The 21871-nt window shown below is 26.7% G+C and overlaps 1 protein-coding gene across 3 annotated transcripts in view; it reads right to left on the bottom strand.

Moving 5' to 3' along the window:
- Positions 1-21871, bottom strand: part of LOC149054223 (protein furry-like) — a 110733-nt gene that overhangs the window by 59156 nt on the left and 29706 nt on the right. For all 3 annotated transcript variants that reach the window (XM_089230577.1, XM_089230576.1, XM_089230575.1), the window contains one exon: positions 6690-6842. In XM_089230577.1, the coding sequence (XP_089086703.1) occupies positions 6690-6842 (153 nt within the window). The remainder of the gene's footprint in view (positions 1-6689; positions 6843-21871) is intronic.

The raw sequence follows: 21871 nt of genomic DNA, 5'->3' as shown, positions 1-21871 counted from the left end.
ATGTAATTTTTTGAGCGTTATATTATACACTATTTGCACTGATTTGTTTATTGATTTCACGTATAAAACGAGTTTTATCCCAAAAACAATATAATTAATATTAATATCATAGTATGAAAAAAGTAAAAACTGTACTCGTATTAAAATAATTAAATGAATAATTCGCTTTAGAAATGTATTATTAATAAATACATAATTTCATCAAAATGATCGAGTGCTGAAATCAATTAATATAATAGCAGGAATAAAAAACGATTGCATACAATTAGTGTAGCAAGGTTCATTAAGGAATTAAAGTGTATATATACACATTATTTTATTGATATGGTTTAATATTAACAACATTACAAAAGTTCTAAGAATTTGCAAATAATAAACGTTTTAGTTCCCATTTTATGTAAATAAAATGTATTATTATAATATTATATGTATAATAATTTTAATAATTTACATTTTGTGTTTATAATTAATTAAACGATAAATAATTCATCAGAGGCAGTAACAGTGCTTCGTTTTTTGACTTCAGTAACTCGTTCGATCAGAATGTAAATCTAGTTGGTACTTTGGGGGGTCAAAAGTAAAATATTCTCAATATTATTCAAAATAATCGGGATAAACAAACTAAAAATTAAAGGGAAAACGGGGATTATTACGCACAATCAGTTTTCAACAAAATCGATTTTGGTTTTTTAATGTAACTTTAAAACAAATGACCATAGCATGAAATTTTCACCGAACGTCTATATAAGTATATTCTATCCACCATGCAATTTTCAAAAAATTTCGACTTAAGTTGAACTATTCATAGGCGTATGCAATTTTCGATCATTATTAGTTTTTTTAAATTATTATCGATAAAAATTTAATTTATAAAAAAATTTATTTGTTGGGTAGAAAAGCTTGAAAATTTAATTCAGGATACCTAACACATTGTTACAATATCAGTTGAAAAATATTAAAAATATATTGGCACGATTTGTTTTTATTAGCATTTAAAGTTCAAATTTAGACTAAATACGTAAAAATCACGACAATGTTCAAATTATCTTAGATAGAAATTCATAAAAGTTTTTATTTTTAAATCTAAGATTTGAAAATTTTTAATAATATATAATATATCCTAGACAGATAAACCTTCTCCGCTCAGAATCGTTTATCGTATACAACGATATATCATTGGATTCAAATTTAATTCCATCCATTACAGTAATAACCCACTTGTAACCCACTGTACAGCAGAGCGACATCCACGACTTACCCGCTTTTTTAATCACGAAAATAATTAATAAAATATGAAAATATAATACGTGACATTAGAGCTTTTCACTTCAATCATTTTCAAAATCTTTATTTACGACATTCAATAAATAGATTTTCTTCAAAATAAAAAGTATTATCATTATATAAGTTGAACGACGGGTCATTCCATGAAGAAAATATATTATTAAATTGAGTGTTGCAAGAAACACATAGAAATATAAAATACGAATCATTTTGAGGAAATGGCTCATCTCAATGTTTGATCAAGCCATAAAAAAGTATCAAATATGATTCAAACAAAACTCTAAACTTTATAAAAGTAATGACTCTAAAAATAAAAACTTTTAAATGATGAACGATAATCTTTACGACTATATTTAATATTATATACAACCATCTCATCTCATCTCATTCATATTCTTCTACATAGAAATTTCATTTTTCATGGAATTTATTTTCCCTAAATACTAATAATTTGGTGATAAACATATCATTGTAAATAATTAAGTAAGTAAGAAAATTGTAAATACGCTATAACCTTATTTGAGATAATAAAATATATAATATAGCCATAAATAGACATAAAGGTAAACTGGAAAAAATAGCAAAACACTACTCAATATACACAATTATCTATATACATTATGTAAAATGTATTTTGGATAGAAAAAATAGATTGATTTAAGAAAAACACAGTACAGAAATAAATAATAATAATTCAATTTAAAAAGAAAATTTGGACATAATAGGTCAATGATAAAAATATATAAAATTAATGGCATGCATTATATAATATAATTAAAAAAATGTGTTTTCTATAAAGTAACATTTTAACCAATAACCTGCACTGGCTGCACTGGATAGATATGTGTTTAGTTCGTACCAATAAAACAATATTTTTTATAATTAATATTTTTCTTTTAATACCAATAACAATATTTATATTTATTGTTTAGATGTTTGAGAAAAACAATAGTTATATAGGTACGGTTTTCACAAACTCAAAGTGTAATTTAAAAGGAACTTTCGATCAATTAAATGTAAACATAAAAAAGTTAAAAACAATTTTTCAAATTTTCAAAAAAGGTTAAAAGGGTAATTTAAATACCAAGTTACAAAAATGGCTAGGGATAGCGAATATGACACCGTTATAATGCAGAAAACCCAACCATTTTTTTTATCATAATTTTAATGACGTCATTTTATAGTGCCATACAGCTAGGTACCTCTTCTCTTATACATATAACTTATATTACATATACTTTAAAGTTAAAACATGTTATGTATACATCATCCTGCAACTTAAATTGGTTTACTTTATTATAACGTATATGGGACCACGTGTATCTAAAATAAAACAATTTTTATGTCTATCTGTGGAATTTAAAATATTCACGCATTATGTTAAATTTTAATTTGCCTTAGTTATTTCTTATTAAATAGTTATACATTTATACATGAATCGAACAAGCGATGAATTCACTTTTAATAGAATGTTTAATTAAAATAATTAAATAACAGCATCATATTGTATTTGAGACATCACATTTACATTTGTCTTTACATGATTAACCGTTATGCTTTAAAATAACACCAATTAATGAACTATTGGATGAATTCGATATGTTTTGATAAATGTTAAAATTGAAATCAGAACAATATTTGAATATTATATTTATATATAAATGTTGTGGTGTCATCTTATTTTTAGTTTTTGTTGGTCAACTGTTATAGTTAGTATATGCTAAAGTGGATGATGCATATGAGCTGAGGCCTGACACAACATTGTGTAATAGCAATAGAAATAAGAAAAAGAAAACTGAATAAAAAGATAAACGTTGATTTTTAGAGAATATAGAAATATTTTAGGTGAAGCTGATGTGTTGAGATTACTGTATTAAATTAAATATCACCACGTCAGATAAGGGATGAGTAGTTGTAAACGACTTGAGAGCTGAAAATAAGCGCTTATTTTTGTGATATACCAAGCTCTGTGATTCTTTTCATAATTTTTTCTTTTAGTTTTTCAATTTTTAACTTTTGACTTCCCAAAGTAGGTACTTACTAGATCTGAATTTCAACTAGACTATTAGACATCTCATCAATATTTAAAATTAAAGCATTTTCCTGTTATAGAAAGATTTTTAAAAATACGTCATTGTATAGACCAATCGTTCTCCTCAGTATCTTCAAATCATAAAATGTGTATAAATGTAATATATCATAGTAATATTTTATAGTATAGGTGATTTATTATAATAATTATATAACTCAAATAAAATACTAAAAAATAAACTTCAAGGCATCTAAAAGCTGTTAGTTGTATCATATAACAAAAATAAGGTACCTACTTATTTAAGCTATATATTTTTCACTCAACAATATTTTAAAAATGAAAAATAGTTATAAAACGCAAAACTGTTTTAAAAAGACAAAGATAACTAAATTTATACCTTAAAGTGAAGTAAATAAAAGTAATAAAGCAAACAAATGTTTTAATATTTAATTTTTTGTTTACATAAAAAAAATTACTTTCGAACTTTTAGTTGGATTATAAACGGAGATTAGCTTAACTTTAGCATTGCATCTGGCCACAAAAATTGTAATCCAGCATTTTTTTTTTTTTTTGTGACACACATAGTTGTTTAAATTATCACAAAGCATACGCACCTATTTTTAATTATATATATAGAGCCCCACAATAAGTATAGAATGTACTGATTAATTACCTATGTAGTCAATAATATTAACTACCTACCATCACACCAAGTGCTTACAATTCATTTCAAGTATGTTTTCCAACATTAAAGTTGTATGTATAGATGTTTAAAATGTTCTCCATTAACCAATGTGCAAAATTATTCCGTTTTCCTCTTATAATATAGTGTTATACGCGTAGCTACATTAAAATGAACTGTCAGTAGTAACATTCCTCAGCGATATTTAAATTTTAACAGCACGTAAACTCTGTAATAATATTGTGATATTGCAGCCTGCGGGGAATTTTAAACAGTCAAAGCATTTTAAAGTTTATTTATTATGTGAATCATAAGAATAAAAATAATTTGAAAAAATGTTGGTAAAAAGTTTTTTATCATTAGTAATAATGATTTTTAATTTTTAGTTGTACTATGTCCACAGAATTTAATTTGCATATAGATATAATTGGTGTTATAGCTTTAAATGTATAGCACTATAATTAATTGTATAAATATACTAAATATAAAAATAATACATATAAATATATATTAATTAAGCGTTTAATTATAACATGGGTATAGTATGTCGAAAAAACAGCTAAGATAGGAATTATCATGTTTATAGTAATTGGTATACTAATTAGTTGTTAATGTACTCCATACTTTTAAGTTAAAACTATAAAGTTGATGAGTTACTTAAACCACGTTTTGGTTCTAAATTACAACAATTTCGAAGAAAACTAATATACAGCGTTAAAAAAAAAATTTAAAAATATATACATACATATTACTCGTATTATAACAATGAAATTAAGTTTTAAAAAATATGTGTGTTGAAATGTTATATTATAGTATTATTATGCGGGTACGAATTCTATTGAAATTAATTTTAAAAGTGACACATTAAATTAAAATATATATACTATGTGTAATGAATGTGTATTATAATGTCAGTGTTATGTTTTGGACAGCTCTGTATTATTATTGTGACGAATAAGCATTCCTTTTCAAATCAAATATGAGTGTATTGTTGTGAAATTACAACTGAGCTTGGTTTTTAAATCAAAACATTTTAGTAAAATTATTATTCTTCCTTAATGCCTTACATGCCTGCACGGAAATAGGCATTATTCTAAGGCGCGATTGAATACATTTTGAATAATTACGAGAGGTGTAAGCGCGTATAATACATCCTTAAAATAATTTTTTTCACAGACGAAATATTTTTTTTTTTTTGGAAATCATATAATCAATTAATAAAATAAATAACAAGAAATTATACCTAGAAAAAAAATAATAATATTAAACAATACCTAGAAAAAAATCGGGTTCGAGATGAGAGTGATGTAAACATCATGTAGGTTTGCATAAAAAGTGAAATTCTTGTAAGCAAAAATACGAATATTTGGACGGAACAGTATAATATTGCTTATGATAATATTATACATACAGTTAAATTTAGGGTTGCCATTGCTGTGTTATTGTTTTGAAGTATTTAGAATAACAAAAGTTATGCACATTTTTGTTATAATGGGAATTTTTTTTTATTAGAAATAAGCCTCGACAGCGGAGGCCATTGGCTGACACAGTTTACATGTTTAGGAAGAATTATTATATACATTATTTACATGCACATATTACAACATAATAAATTATAGGCTATTAATAAGTTTGGTCTTGATCAAAAAGGACATCTTGCGACTTATATTGTCTGGGTGGAGGGCTTCCGATATACCTAATATTTGATAATGGGAATTATAATAATGTGTAAGATGTAAAATAAAAATAATACTACAATATATTTAAGTATCTATATAATTTAGTATCTTTTGAAATATTACGTGTCAAAAAAATTTAAAAAAAAATTCATAAACAATACTTCCAAATAAAACTTAATTTAATGGAACTTAAGGCTTTAAAACTTTTAAGTTTCAAAAATTCAAAAAAATGTTCATATAAAAATAAAATCCATCATTTACTTAGTGCACGTACGACTAAAAACTTATCTAATTTGTAATGACTTTAACAAGACTGTATATTTATATTCTACTTTTGCTGAAAAACTCTAAACGAAATTTAAACTTCTTACCAATTTTCCAGTTTGTGATGAGAATAATTACTAAATTTTTCAGTTCACCTTCTTAACAGGTTAATTATAATTTATTATAAATCATTAGTGCAAATATATTTGTCACACGTGCAAATAATTTTTTTCCCACACATAACTACCCTAGTTTGAATATATATGTTTATACTGATTTAATAATGTACAATTCGAAGTTTCTAATAGTAGATTAAAAATTATTAATAACACATCATTAATTCGAAATATAAATCATTTTTCTTTAAAATAGCTTCATATTTCTCTTATACCAGTAGTATTTTATTATATTCATTTAAAAAAAATTGCATATTAAGACTGAATCAGTTTTACCGATTTATTGTATATATAAGTCTTTGACATAATGAATATCATATTATTAATTATAAATTCTATTGTATTAGGAAATTCTGAAAGAATAGTTTTTGATGGAATACAAAATATTTCCTTTTGGTAAAAAATAAAAATAATATTCATTAAAAATTAATTATGTCTTATAATATACTTCGATGTTGTTTCCAAAATACTAAAATCTCAAACGCATTAAATTGTTCTTCAAAACCTAAGCTTCTACAGATTTTCAGCCAAAACTAAATCCCACTAGTAATACGATTATAGAAATGTCTAACCTGAAAACATTGGCATTGTTAGTTCTGGATGTATTTGGGCAAGCTGCTGTGACAAATTGAACTGGGATTGGCAAAAAGTAGAACACAAAAGAACATCAACAATCTCCGTATTTTTTTCATTGTCAAAAGCTTCGTGCTTCTCTCGTCCATCACCTGAAAATAATATAAAAATAAAATTACATTTGGGAATGGATCCAGATATATTACAATAAATATATATATATAAATAATTAATTGATATATATGATTTAAAATCGCAAGTACCTATCTATCATGTGTATTGTGTACAGATTACATTGAAATGTTTAAATCTCATGATTAACACTGAACAGTATATGCATATTATCCGTCAATTGTTTCCACCATATAAATGCTAAAATAATCCCATTATAGTTATTGTATTCACCTATTGTTTTAAAAATGAATGCTTCAAATAACGGAATATTTCCTTTCAGATTTGCAATCAAATATTTAAAATAAACATTTACGCAGAAAGTCAATAATACAAATTTCGTTAATACTTAAAGCATGAATAAAACAATTAATATTGTACGACCTACTTTATGTGGTTTATCCATATATAATTCTTAAAATAACGTTTTTTTTACGGACTATTTTTATTATTATTATTATTATTATTATTAATAGTTTTCAAATTATATAGAACAACAACATATCTATTCAACAAAATAAATTTACACTACATAAAATTATATTTATTCACTAAATCGCTTTCTTTAATATTATTGTACAATTAAATATGAGTATTATTGTATTAATAATACATTTCATGTTTATGGGACAAAATTATATCAAAGCTTTACTACATAATATTTAATAGTATTTTGCTAATAATTGTATGTCAATTTATGGATATAAATTGCATACAAGTTTATCAACATTTTGAGTAATATGGTGTTATATTTTTTACGAATTACGATACACTATAAAATAAATGGTTAGGTAGTTATCATGTGGTCATATACACAGCTAAGTATGTATACTATGACGTATAACATGTAGTATATAGTTTTAAATTTTATTCTAGCCAATATTGTAGCATAATATTATAAAGCAAACGAACAAAAATATATTTTATAACGTTGTTTTAAATGTCAACACACACACACACACATCAAAGTATTGAACTAGATTAATGAAATCGATGTTAAAACAAATAAGTAACAGAATTATTAGAATTAATAAATTTAATGCGTGATTAAAATAATACAACAAAGGCGGATGGTGTAACGTTATTATACGAATTCTCTAGGCGGTATAAAATGTTATATTATACTCGTGCGAGCCACGAAATATTGTTGGCATTCTTTCGATAAATTACTGGCGCTGGTAACATATACGGCTATACGTCATGATGTTTCTGAATGGTATACGGGAAAAAAATAATCATAATCATAATAAATAAGCGTATAATCCCGTGAAAATGAATTGCGTGTTTTCGATTGCGCGCTGAAAGCTGCAGACGAAAATGTAATATTTTACCTATTATTATTATTATTATTATTATTATTATTGTTATTGTTATTATATGGTCTTAGACAACCTCTTGTAATGAAATCTCTCAGTATTCTGTGAAGACATGATATTGTAGATCTGCAGCATCAAACGCATCGTATGCCACTCATCATTATAATAATATTCTATCCAGTCTATTCGGTTCTATACGATATAATATTGAAACGACGTTGCTCTACCTTCGAACGTGCCTGCAGTATGTGTGACGTAAACGCAAGAGCTGTGTTTCATATAGTTGGTAGATGTAATATAATATTAGGTATGATGGGGTACGAGGTGGCCGAGTGGTCTACCGCCTTCGGCTGTGGCTCAGCCGGACCGGGTTCGATCCTCGACCATCGGGCGGCATTTTTCTCCGGACAAGTCACGGTGTCCGGAGAACAAGTGCCGTCATCCCCCACTCCGGGGCATGGCAGAAACCTACGAGTGCCCCAATAGAAATTCTGCCAAAACTCTCACCCACGTGTAAAACCAACCCACAGTTCCATAAGAACCTACAGTACTACCCCCTTCCCAATGGCCTTAGTTGCCGCGAGATAATTTAAAAAAATAAATAAAAAAAATATTAGGTATTAATATTTAATTATTACCTACGTAGTATAAGTGCGTGGCGCCTGCACCATCACAGATTGGAATATTACGCGCGTCTAACTATATAATAGGCTGCACATATGGGCACGTGTTTATCGGCGTATACTGAGCAGGTATAATAGACAATATAATCTAGTCGGTGATGGTGAAGAAAATTTATTTTATTGTGTAGGTTAGGAAATTTTACTGAAACGGGACGACTACTTTGTTTTCAAACGTTTCAGAAATCCGAAACGGCGAAATGTATTATTGAAATAATAAATATTTCATCTTCAAATACCTAATATGTTGTATAATATTATATCTATACATTTATATAATATATGGCTAAGGACGTGGAAACAAGGTAAGTACCTCGGAACTAAACGAAATCAAAAATACCATCTACACATGGCCCCCTCCACCGGACTTCTCAAGGAAGACGGAAACCGCAATAAATATAAAACGTATATAGGACACACGTCGCTAACACATCAGTACTTGATGAAGCAAGAAGACCCACCAATATGCGCCAGTTGCGGTACACTCCTATCAATCAAACGCATTGTATCCGAATGCCGTTTCTATGAAACGGACAAACGAGAAGCTGGGGTATCAAATATCACGTCCGAAGCTTTTTAATTAAAACCAATTTTATAAATAGTTTATAATCTGTTCTTGTTTTTATAATTTGTAAATGCTGTATATATCCTAAAAAAATGTTAACCTTAAACCTCCTTATTGTATATACCAAAGGCCATATAGACGCCCAGGCTTATTTATTTAAATAATAAAAAAAAAGTAATATTTATATACACATAGATCATTACATTATTACACGCGCATTATAATATTATAGGTGACCGCTTTGGAATTCAGTCAATCATTCGGTTACTATAATATGGCACATCGTCGTGTCACGTGGACATATTTTAAGAGCACTACTATTGATATACTGTCTCGTGAAAATCGGTTTCCGGATATGAAAAAAATCGCTCATCTCTGCAGCGGTATAGCCATTCTTTCGGATCGTTCTACAGCAGGGTGCGCTGCTCGGAAGAATCTATATAAATACGTCGCAGTTAAGAGATACAGTGTGTAATTCGTACATATGTATACGCATGTATGTACACACGAGATAAATGGGACGGAAGTCGTGCCCGTTGCACATTTGCTTTGTATAATATCATAGGTATTATAATCGCATGTGTATTATGAGATTCGCTCATAGGTGGGGGTAATGTAGGTATATAGTATACTTTAATACTGCTCTGTATAAATGTGAAGAAGAGTGTATAGGAAGAGGAATCGAGCTGGATCGGGGGTAGTAACACGCGAGCAGGGGTAGTTCGGTCCCTCGTCGTAAGAGTAAAATTATGACACGCGATGACATCGCAAGCACGCCTATAGCCCTCCCCCTTCCCACGCATTCGACGCGTATTATACGGCTGTCGGGGCAAGTTCCCTATATACATATATATAGGTATACATATACTATATATTAAATATAATACATATATATATATATATATATATATATATATATATATATATATATATATATATACAAACACCTATATAAACGCGAATACACTGCGCGATATGACAGCAGCGTATATATATCGTATTATCGTCGCACATAAAAGTGACAATGAACGATTGACAAAAATGTCATTACACCGCCACGTATATATTACATAGGTAGCTAACCTAACCTGTCTACCTACTTGTCTAACTAACTTATATCTACATATCATAAACGTGTTACACGTGTTAATGGATTAAAGCGTGCGCTGTAGGTACGACGTACGGCGAATCGCGTCCATGAAAATAATAATAATATTTATAATATTATACAACTCGTAAGTAGAATTATTATATTGATGTGTATTCTATACCATACATGCAGCGATAAGATAATATGACGTCACATTATAAAGGTGCACCGACAGTTTAGCCGGATGATGGGGGAGTGAGTGATTATGGGTGGGGGGGGGGGGGGGGGGGTGGGGTGGGGGGGGGGGGGGGGTGAAAAGCGTGCCGATACAGAGCAAGTTGTGCTATTATGTCATAATATTATACTACTGATTCTGCTGCAGCATAAAACTCGCCGGTCTGAGTCATTCAGTAAATTACCAAAATCTCATCGGAGTGTGTAAACTAATATCGTTGTATATGTTCAGCACGGTGTGCAATGTGATATTGGAATTTAGTACGAAGGTACCTACTGTATATTATCTATACCGATGTACGAGACGACTATTATGCGAGTTTATGGACAACATCGAGTTACCGTCATAACGACACAACTGCTACTCGCACTGCAGTCCAACGTGCTACTATATATGTGTTTAGTTTTATAAATTATATGTTTTTATTTTATTCGTATAATATAACCGTATAACAAGTACATTAATGTTTCATATTTTTTATAGCTGCAGACAACGAATATAATGTCTCGAAAAATAGTATGCTATCGAAATTGTGAAGAAATATACACAGCTCCGTCCTATGGTAGTCAGAAAAAAAAGCCAGGGAAAAAAAGCCACGGGAAAAATAAGCCACGGAAAAAAAGTCAAATTACAATAATTAAATATACCTATAACAATTAAAATTAAAGTATTAAATTAGGTATTATTTAAAAATTGTTTACACATTATTGTGGTCAAATATATAAAAAATAATAATAATATTAAATATTATAGAAAAAAATAAAATTTAAAGTATTATTAAACATTTTTAACATTGGTCATATTGTATACATATATATTATATAAAAGTATTAATACACAGGTTATATGTTAATTAATTTAAAATTTTTAACACAGTTTATAATACTGTATTATCCGTATTCATATATAAAATTATTAATATTATCTTGAAATAAATAAATTTATATATATATATATATTTAAATTAAACTTTTTGTTTAATAAAATCAATACATTCTGTTTAGAATCTAAAATATATTTATTACTATGAATAATAAATAATAACATATAACCTGTGTATTAATAATTATATATATATATACCTATATATATACACAATATGACCAATAATGTGTAAACAGTTTTTAAATAATACCTTAGGTATTACCTACTTTAATTTTAATTGATATATATTTAATTATTGTAGTTTGGCTTTTTTCTCCGTGGCTTATTTTTCCCATGGCTTTTTTTTCTTGGCCTTTTTTTTTGTGGATTTCTTTTCCATGGCTTTTTTTCCCTACATTCCCGTCCTATATCCATAATTGCACGGTGTACCCAATAAAAATAATCGGAAATATAATTACAAACGCAATAAAATTTACAAATAATTTCATATATATCTTTAAAGGTTCGACTGACGAGTATTGACGGAGTTCATTTTGAAATGTTTAAGAGGACGATATGTAAAACGTGGCATTAGGAACGAAAACGGAATAAAACAACTTAATCATAAGACCACGGTCATCCGCGAAATCAAATAGCTTTAGAACAGTAAGAAACTTAGGGAACTTTATAAATGAAAAGCTTGAACAAATGTGTACAGAGGTAAGCACTTAAAGTTCGAAACCTTGAGGGTAAATTAAGACGCGGTAAATAGATAGACAACGAGCAACATTATTTGCATACCATTGAAACCAAGAATTGAAAAACAATTCTAATAAAGTCAGAACAAAATGTAAAATAAAAATATATTTCTATACGATAATCAATTTCCCACCTATTTTTATTCAATAATATAACGGAAAACTTAATTTAATTCAATAAGAAAACACAAATGATTTATTAAACAATATCTATTATGATTATTTTGTTTTATTCGTGATGCTCAATAATTACGACTATATAACCCATAAACCACCACCCATTGTTGTCCACCATTTGAATACGTTCCAATAGAAGCTAGTTCATATTATTATAGATGCGTGCAAAACAGAAAATAAAATAAATAACCTAGAAGTAGTATGGCTGTTGGAATATGAAATGTATAACAAAATTCTCAGTCCATGTACCTACCTTACTGCGTTTTAACAAAAAATTGCATTCATGTGACCTTATAATAAATCATTTGATTTACTATTTTCATTAATAAATATGACGGAAAATTGTTCAGAATACATTTTCATTGATATATTTTGATTTAATTATCAAGTTTCAAAGCAGCAAAGTTTCGGCACTTAAATGATACAGGATAATTTTTTGCCGAAACTGCAAGCATAAATCGTTAATCACACCAAAAATGGTTTTTCGTATGCTTTCAAGTTTGCACTGTCAATGTAAACCTTCAACAGTGTTTGTACAAAATTTTTGGTCATTTAACCCACTTGGATCAATAGAATAGGACAAGCAGGTTAACGGTCCCGCAATCAATTGTATGGTGTGATTTATGATCGCAAATAAGGTTTCGAAACAATTTTAGTTTTAGATGTCAACATTTCAAGATTGGGAATGTGGTTATGAACGGATGAGGGTAATGGATAAGAAGACTTTATTGATAATCGTCTTTATTGACGTGGTTCGACACGGCAAAACTAGAGGTATAAATAAAAACAACCAACGGAGTAGTTCATTTACACAAAACCACCGCACATTAATTATGAAAATAAATTTATTAAGAGAATCCAATAGTTTGTCAATGTACACTGCAATTACTTTACCTACCTAAAACTTTATACGAGAGCAGAGGCGTAGCCAGGGAGAGGGCTGAGAGGGCTGCAGCCCCCCCCCCCCCGAAATGTTAATAAAATTTAAAAATTATTTCAATGGTCTACAATATTCACTCAAAAAGTCTTAAATTGTATTTTACTAATTTTAAATTGTCATCTTTATTTTGTTAGTTTTCTATAGCTTCATGCACCGCTGTGTAAAAAATTGATCAGCCCCCTTCCCCCGAAAAAAAATCCTGGCTACGCCGCTGTACGAGAGTATTTTAAATAAATATTATTGATTTTAAAATTAAAATTGGTTGTTTCGTCTATTAAAATAAACGTGTAAGATGTAGCATGTTATATAATTACACGTCTTTTAAAACAAATTTCGGGCATGTTAGTATAAACCATCTGAAAACGAATAAAAGAATAAAAATAAGGCCAATTTATAGGAATAAATATGGTAAACATACCAGGAGGTAGTAACAATAAAGCAGTTTTTCCGTCACTTGCAGGAAAAAATATTTTTGAACATTGCGCATATCTATACACAATGCCGTATATTAAAATCATTGATGAAAAATAGGTTTTTATAATTTAACGATAGTTAAAGTGCTTTAAGCATTTCTTGGTTAAACTAAATTTAATAACGTATATTAAATATTCATACTATTATTTAATGTAATTGCAAAATGCCAGGAGTACATAAATATGAAGCAGGTTAAAAACGACGACTCTCTATGAATATTATATGATTTATTTAAGTAAAATAAATTATATGAATCCGGTCAAAGAGAATATGGATGTATTAAATAAACTGTAGATACTACCAGTTTACAAATAATATGGTAAATGTATTTCTAAACCATAATTAAGTATATCGATTCTCAAGAAATTAAGAAACATTAATTTGAGTGAGTGTAGATAGTTACATTCGATATCAGTATCTAAACCTAATTAAAAATTATAACTATCATGTTTTGCACAAAAATGTAGCATTTTTCTGTTACAATTCAATTGAGTAATGGCTATTAACGTAACAATATAAAAACGGAGAACTAGGTATAATAAATCTGTAAATAGTATGGTTTTGTTGTCTTTACACATTTATTAGGTAGTAAAATAAGCATAACTGCATAAGTGATAGATTAAAGAAAGAAAGAGAAATAAACAATCTAAAAAAAAGATTTTCTTTATTTTTTCAACTAATGCATGCCTTTTTAATGAATGGACCATTGTTAATTTGTACATGTAAATCAACAATGGCCGTGAAACTTTAACACATAAATTAAGAAATTATTTTAAGTATTTATGCTGAGTTTCACAGATAATTATTTATATATTTAATGAATAATCAGTGAGCTAAAAATATACCTTAAACATGATTTAGTGGCCAATAATTGATCCTTTATTAAATTTTAGTAAATCATTAAATTGATCAATTGCAACTATAACGAATATTAATATGTTAAATGGTTATATATACAGTATACACTCCATATTAAGTTAAGGGCCAAGACCACTGGCATTTGAGCTCATTAATATTAGTTTTTCTAATATCAAGGACGGACGATGTGAATAGGAATTTGCGAGAACCTAGAAAAATTTACGAAAATTAGCATGTGTACTCCGAAATATTTATGGATTTTAGATTCTGAGTGGAGCGATGAATTTTGATATGTATAAGGCGAATCACTACAATATTAAAGAGAGAGCTAGCACTAATTATTATGATGCAAAGAATTTATGGCTGAAAAATCCGTAAAAAGGAATCGCCTTTTGTAGGTATATATTACAGAAGTACATTTAAAACAACCTTGTTTGGTTAGGTAACAAAATCGGTTTCTTTAAAAATAATTTGTATCAGAAATTCAAGCTTGATTAAATGATTGCACGACTAATAATTGAACTATATAAATAATACCACAATTGAATTATAATGTAATATAAATATATATATATATATATATACATTTGTAAAAATTGTATAGATAAATTATAAAAATTATTAATGTTATATCAAATTATAAAAAACTACCAATTAAAAACTCTCTATTATATAAAAAAAATTAAAAATATTATTCAATGTTTAACAATTGTCGTGGGTTGCAACCAAAAAATAAATAAACATAAACAACATAAAAAATAGTTATCCATGTAAATGTAAAAAGCATTTTAGTTCAAATATTCTATAGGCGGTTGAAGCGCTTACAATGTTAAAAATATTATAATATATAAGCATTTTGGTAATCAAATCAATTATTAAATACATGATACTGATTTGGTATTAAAAAATTAAAAAATTGTATACCAGATATATTTACTAACTACTAGCGTGATAAATAGGAACTGATATGTAAAATAATGATAAAATAATAAATTAATTCAATGTACATAATTATTTCGCTTTAAAAATAATATTACCGGTTTGGAGTTAAAAATAGCATTTAGAAAATTAATTCTATAATTGTCGATGAACTTTTTTCGTTAGATCATAAAACTTGAACATTTAATAAAGGTTACTCACACGTAGTTCATACTGAAACCAAAAAGTCTAAAAAATAAATTTCTACCATTTGAAGTTCAAATCTAGACTTAATTAGATATTTAAGCAATGGATATTAATTCTAGGCAATTTGTTGTAATTCAAAATTATTATTATTGCGGAGACCTGAAACTCTCGTGTATATTGTTATATTTACAACACAATGGTATTTTCGAATGGAGTATTTCACCAAAATTAATTCAACGCCGTATGACTAATAATAAAATAAATAACTTTAATAGCGACATAAATATATTACTTATAGTAATATAATTTGAAACACCATCTTTGCTTGAAATCGTTATTCGTATGCATTGATTTATCATTGAATCCAAATTTAACAGGTAAATTACATTACTTAGGTACTCACAAGGTACACTCGACAGCCGACTATGCGGCAGAGTGCAGGTTCCGTTACTTTCCTTGATAATCTAAATTTGTTTACTTAATGTGATGGGTTTATAGTGTCAACAAAAGTCTTGTTTGACTGATTTTAAATTAAACAATTTACAACCACCAAAAAATTTCGCATTATATAGAGTTATACGCACAATAGTGCATATTACATATTTTAAGTTGAAGCTGTACACCACACATTTTGACTAATATTTTAAATGCTGCATGTTTTTTATATTTCTGAATATTATAGTCAAACACCCACATATGGACAGTGTATATTGGATTATGCCGTATCTTAACTAGGTAGGTATGTGAATCAATATAAGTAGACGGCGAAAAAATTTAATATTATGTACGTTACTCTAGGCACCAATAGAAATGTATAATATAAAAAGCTATGTATACCTACAAATAAATTCAACTTTTGTGCAAGGTTAAAATGTATGGAAGTCGGATCACAATTAAAACCAAATTTTTAACCACGTGAAAGTGAATTATAGGTATTGGTCCTAGGTATAAACAATTTATTACAAACCGTACATATACCTAATACTAGGTATCACCGGAATACTAACATTGTCATAAGAATGAGTTGTTGAGGTGTTTTTTTTTGTTTTTTTTTTTGTCATTTGTTTAGCAAAAAGATTTATTTGAAAAACTCTGTGTCAAATTTAAATTTAATATTTAAATAGTAGGTAGATAAACGGGCGAGCAAAACATGACATATTATTATGTGTGGCATATTTCCGAATAACCAATTAATTTAATTAATTCAAAAAAAAAAAGCTAATTAATGTAATTAATAACTTTCCCGTTTATTACAAGTGTTAAAAATGCATGAAATCAAATTAATCTATGGCAATAAATTAATATTTTAAAAAATGAACTCTTTATAAATTACACTATTTTTTCGTTCTACTCACGAGAAACTTTTGAACGAAGAAACTTATGATTTTAGAACTATGCTCATTGTTTATACATATAAGATACAACTAGGTGTTAACATACATAAAAAGTATCACACATTTTATATAAATAATTGAAAAAAAAAGGTTTTAACTCGCATTTGTGATGGTAATTACATGACATATAGGTAACTTTGTAAAACAAATCCATAAACATGATATTACTCTTACATGTTACATGGTTTTATATCTGCTCGTATTTTATTCTAAATTAAGATGTTTAATAATATTTAATATGTCCTATATTAAAGTACGAAATTAATAATAACAATTTAAGCAAATGATAATCAACAAAAAATTATTCATTCTGAATGTTTCCCTTTGTTATGGTTAAATGTCTGATTTATTTCTACTATTTTAGCTACATAATGGACCAAAGTCCTATACCAAAATAGTAAATAGGTAAGAAAAATTTCATCAATTGACAGTAATAAAGAAATCACAACATATCCGAAAAAGAAAAAAAAGTTGTTAAGTTACAAGAATAATATTTTTAATTAAAAACATATTTCTAATATGAAAAAAAATGCCAAATTTAAAACAATCACGATTAAAGATGAAGAAATCTAGAGAGATGGAAACATAGCCAATCGAAGAGCACGAGGGAAAAATTGGTTTTTTATTAGGAAACGACAAATAAATCATTACTTCTAGAATAGAAAGAAGTAATTCTTAATTTTTTGATTTTGGAAAACTGATGCTACCATTCAATAAAAATAATATTAGCAACTTATTGTCTTCTATAATCTGAAGTAAATATAAACCAATGGATTTCTGAATATAATTAGAGGGTTCATTAGATATAGATGTTTGTAAAATAAGCAAGTCATTCAAAAATGTATGTAGAACATTCTCCAACTTATCTTTAAGTGGATAAGTTTTGTGACCAAATTAGAGAACCAAATTATAATAACAATATATTTCCTAACCCGTGTGCAAAACAATGTTTTAAGGAAAATAATATTTTTGAATCTTTCGTGTGTTTCTGAAAACAAAACCTAGCTTCTTAATTATACATAATATAAATTCATTAAAACCCTCCAATCACCAACAAACCAAAGTTTGGTGCTTTCGTCTAATTATATATTTAATAAAATTTCCATAAACCTTAAGTACAACTAGAGTCAAGAATAATAAATAATAATGAAGGGCTAAATAACAATGGATTTATACAATTCTATACTATAATTTAACAGTGAAAACAATAACTAATAAATTCATTTTAAAAGCAGAACATTTATATAGGTATTAAAATTATGTATAGTACGCATTAATAATATTAATAAGACTCGTAACTATATAGTTAAATATTTTAATACTACAACATTAAAAATGGTAAGATATTTTAATACTACAGTGTGTCATTCAATGATAAGTTTAAATATAAAAACAGAATCAGCTATAAAATGGATTATTACTTTAAAAGTAATTATAAGGTAATATTTATTTTTATTCAGTATTTTTGAATTTCAGGCGTGTTTATATTTTAAATACCTATATAGTGCTTTGCATTAGTAAGTATTCGATTGTTTTGAGTTTTTGAATTATTTACATATATTATTGTTATAGAAATGAATACTGAGAAATCGTAATGAATTAAGTGACAACTGGTAATGTACTAATGTCTAAAGGATGGCATGGAATAAAAGGCACATTGCAGCCTTACGATATCGTATTATAGAAATATAGAATATTAAGTGTCGTATAGTCAAATAAATTAAACATGTTTTACAATATTGATGGGTTAAAAATATTAAAACATTTTTCATTGAAGTTTGACATAGTAATAAAAAGAAAGAAAAACGATAAATAATGATAATTATTTTACAAAATCATTTAATAAATTATTGCTAGTTTACAAAAATATATTTCTATAGTAAAAAATCATCATATTTTTGGCTTGAATACAAGAATGAACATTAATTTCAAATTACTACAAAACATCTTAAAGTAGAAAAAAGAAAAATAATAATGATATTGTTTCAGACTTTTGATTTTCTTATTGATCATTTTGACATTAATTTGGGTTTACAGATATTAAACACTAATCGAGCCGCAAAAAATTATTGTTATTCACGCGTAAAATTTAAAAAAAATTCTCTTAGAACTCTGTTAAATGTTAAAAGTTTTCAACTTAAAATAAGAAGTTTTTTTCACGACATCGCATTATAATAATGAGCATTTCATTTTTTTTTATAATCTTAAAATCCAAGTTCAATATTTGAACAACTTTATTCGAACTTTCTCTTTCGTAAATCATAAAGTTAAAAAAAAAATAATTAAATTACTTAATGACAACTACAAATGTTTTAGTAAATATTGAGACAAAGTTTAAAAATAAAATTTAATATATTTTGAATGAGATAAATTCTAAAATTTAATTTGTATATTAAATTAAAATTATGTCGCCATCAAAATCACCATGACTCTGATTTCATTTTCATCAACATTACTCTATAGCACTATTTTCAGTGATTGCAACATTAAAACTCTAACTAATGTGTATAAAAATTTTTAATAAACAAGAAAAGGTTAGATTCTAAAGTTAAATAAATTTATTAACACAAACAAACTAGAAAGACAGAATTAGTATTGCTATTTTTTTTTTAATTTAGAAAATTAAAATTCTTAATTACTTGAGATTTTTTTATTGACTATTATTTATTAACTTAAGTATGTTATAACCGAATATTATTCATCTCTGAAATTGATCATTAAGTAATTGTATAAATCAAAATTAGTAAATTAGTAGGTATAGTAATATTAAGTAAACAGTTTCTTTTTTTTTATCAGACTATTCAGAGTGAGGAAAATTTTTTAAATAATTATACACGGCCATTGAATATAATACTTAATACTATATAGATAGTAGATATACAAAGTATATTATGTATACATTGTTCAATAATATTACTTATTGTCATTCCATATGTATTAAACAACTACAGTTTTGAAACTCGAACGCTCAGTATAAAAAAAAAAAAAAAAACACTTATTTAAAAAACGCTGTACAATTAATATTATGTTATTTTGTGCAGTCCTAAAAATCCTAAGACAGTTGATTGGTTACACAGTACAGTCAGTACACATACAAATTATATCTGTCTCTGAATTCAGATGAATGTTAACAATGTGTACATGAATATCATTAGGTTAATATGTATATGTTTTAAGAACAGAAAACGTTACGAAAATGTATCTTAAGTATTATTATCAAGTAGGTATAATTTTATAATAGCAATCAATTCTTATGCCTATATTATAAAATCATATGCTAACATTAGAGTTACGCCACACGGGTGCCTAATATACATAACTTTTAACATTAAAATTAATATTATATTGATAAAACAACATCATATCATAATATAAAAATATCTAACCAGTATTTATTAAAAACATACCTAGGACTACAAAGAAAAAAAAATTTGTTATGACTAGGGATTAAATACGAAAAAAATAAATTCAACGTCTGCACAAATACCTACTTAACTATACATCATACTGCTTTAATACGGAGTATCAACAATTTATTTTTTATTTGTTACCATAAAACAAATAATAATATTCGTATGTAGTACAAAATGTAATAGACAAGATAATTTATAAATATAAAAATAAATGCAAGTATAGAACAATAAATCATATTATTATATAATTTGATGCGCTCATTATATAATGCTAAACAAAAGTTGACAAATTTTTTTTTTTTTATTCAGGATTTAAAACAAAAATGTTTAAACGAAAAAAAAACTGTAGTTCAAAATAAATAACACAGCATTAAGCATGCCTAAAATAAATAAATTTGTCTTCATTCTAAATTATGAAAAAGTAAATATACATAATAATCAATAATATAAATAATTTGAACCGAAAAATTTTAATCATCATCAATCAATCAAAATATAATATACTAAACGTTAAATAAAATAATAATATACTATTTTGATCAATTTTACATTAAGTGCATTTCTTGTCCAATTTTTACTTTCATTTTGGTACATACTCGTATCTAATAAATGTATTGTATAATGTATACTATGTAAAACATTGACTAAACTTAACGCCAACTTTATCTGAGATTATAATAAGTGCCGTAAAATTCTTAGAATCTTTGTAAATCGTTTACAGCTATGCTAAATATCTTCCAAAATAAGTTGTTTTTAAATCTCAATTCTAATATAAAATTGAATTTTAACTTCTATAATATGACACTGTTTAAGATAACACTATTATACTATAAACTGTATAAGCTACACAAATAATTAAACTCGGAGTTGATAAAAAAAAACCAAAAACCACAAACAATTTCTAAAAAAACATAACTTGATGCGAATAAGCAAAATTGTTTATTTAACCATATATAGTCTGTAATTAATTACAATCCTAGCAATCTGCAGCAGTATGGGAGTAAAATAAAAACACTTTGTATTGAAAACGTTCCAAGTTCATACCATCAAATGAAATGATAAGAAATAATAATAAATATTTTCTAAAACGTGTTTATCTATTGTTTTCGGAGGTGATATGG

This window comes from Diuraphis noxia, unplaced genomic scaffold, assembly GCF_037042655.1.
Source record: "Diuraphis noxia isolate RWA-SAM2 unplaced genomic scaffold, SU_Dnox_SAM2 contig0009, whole genome shotgun sequence".
Lineage (NCBI taxonomy): Eukaryota > Metazoa > Arthropoda > Insecta > Hemiptera > Aphididae > Diuraphis > Diuraphis noxia.
This window is presented reverse-complemented; position numbering and strand designations above follow the sequence as displayed.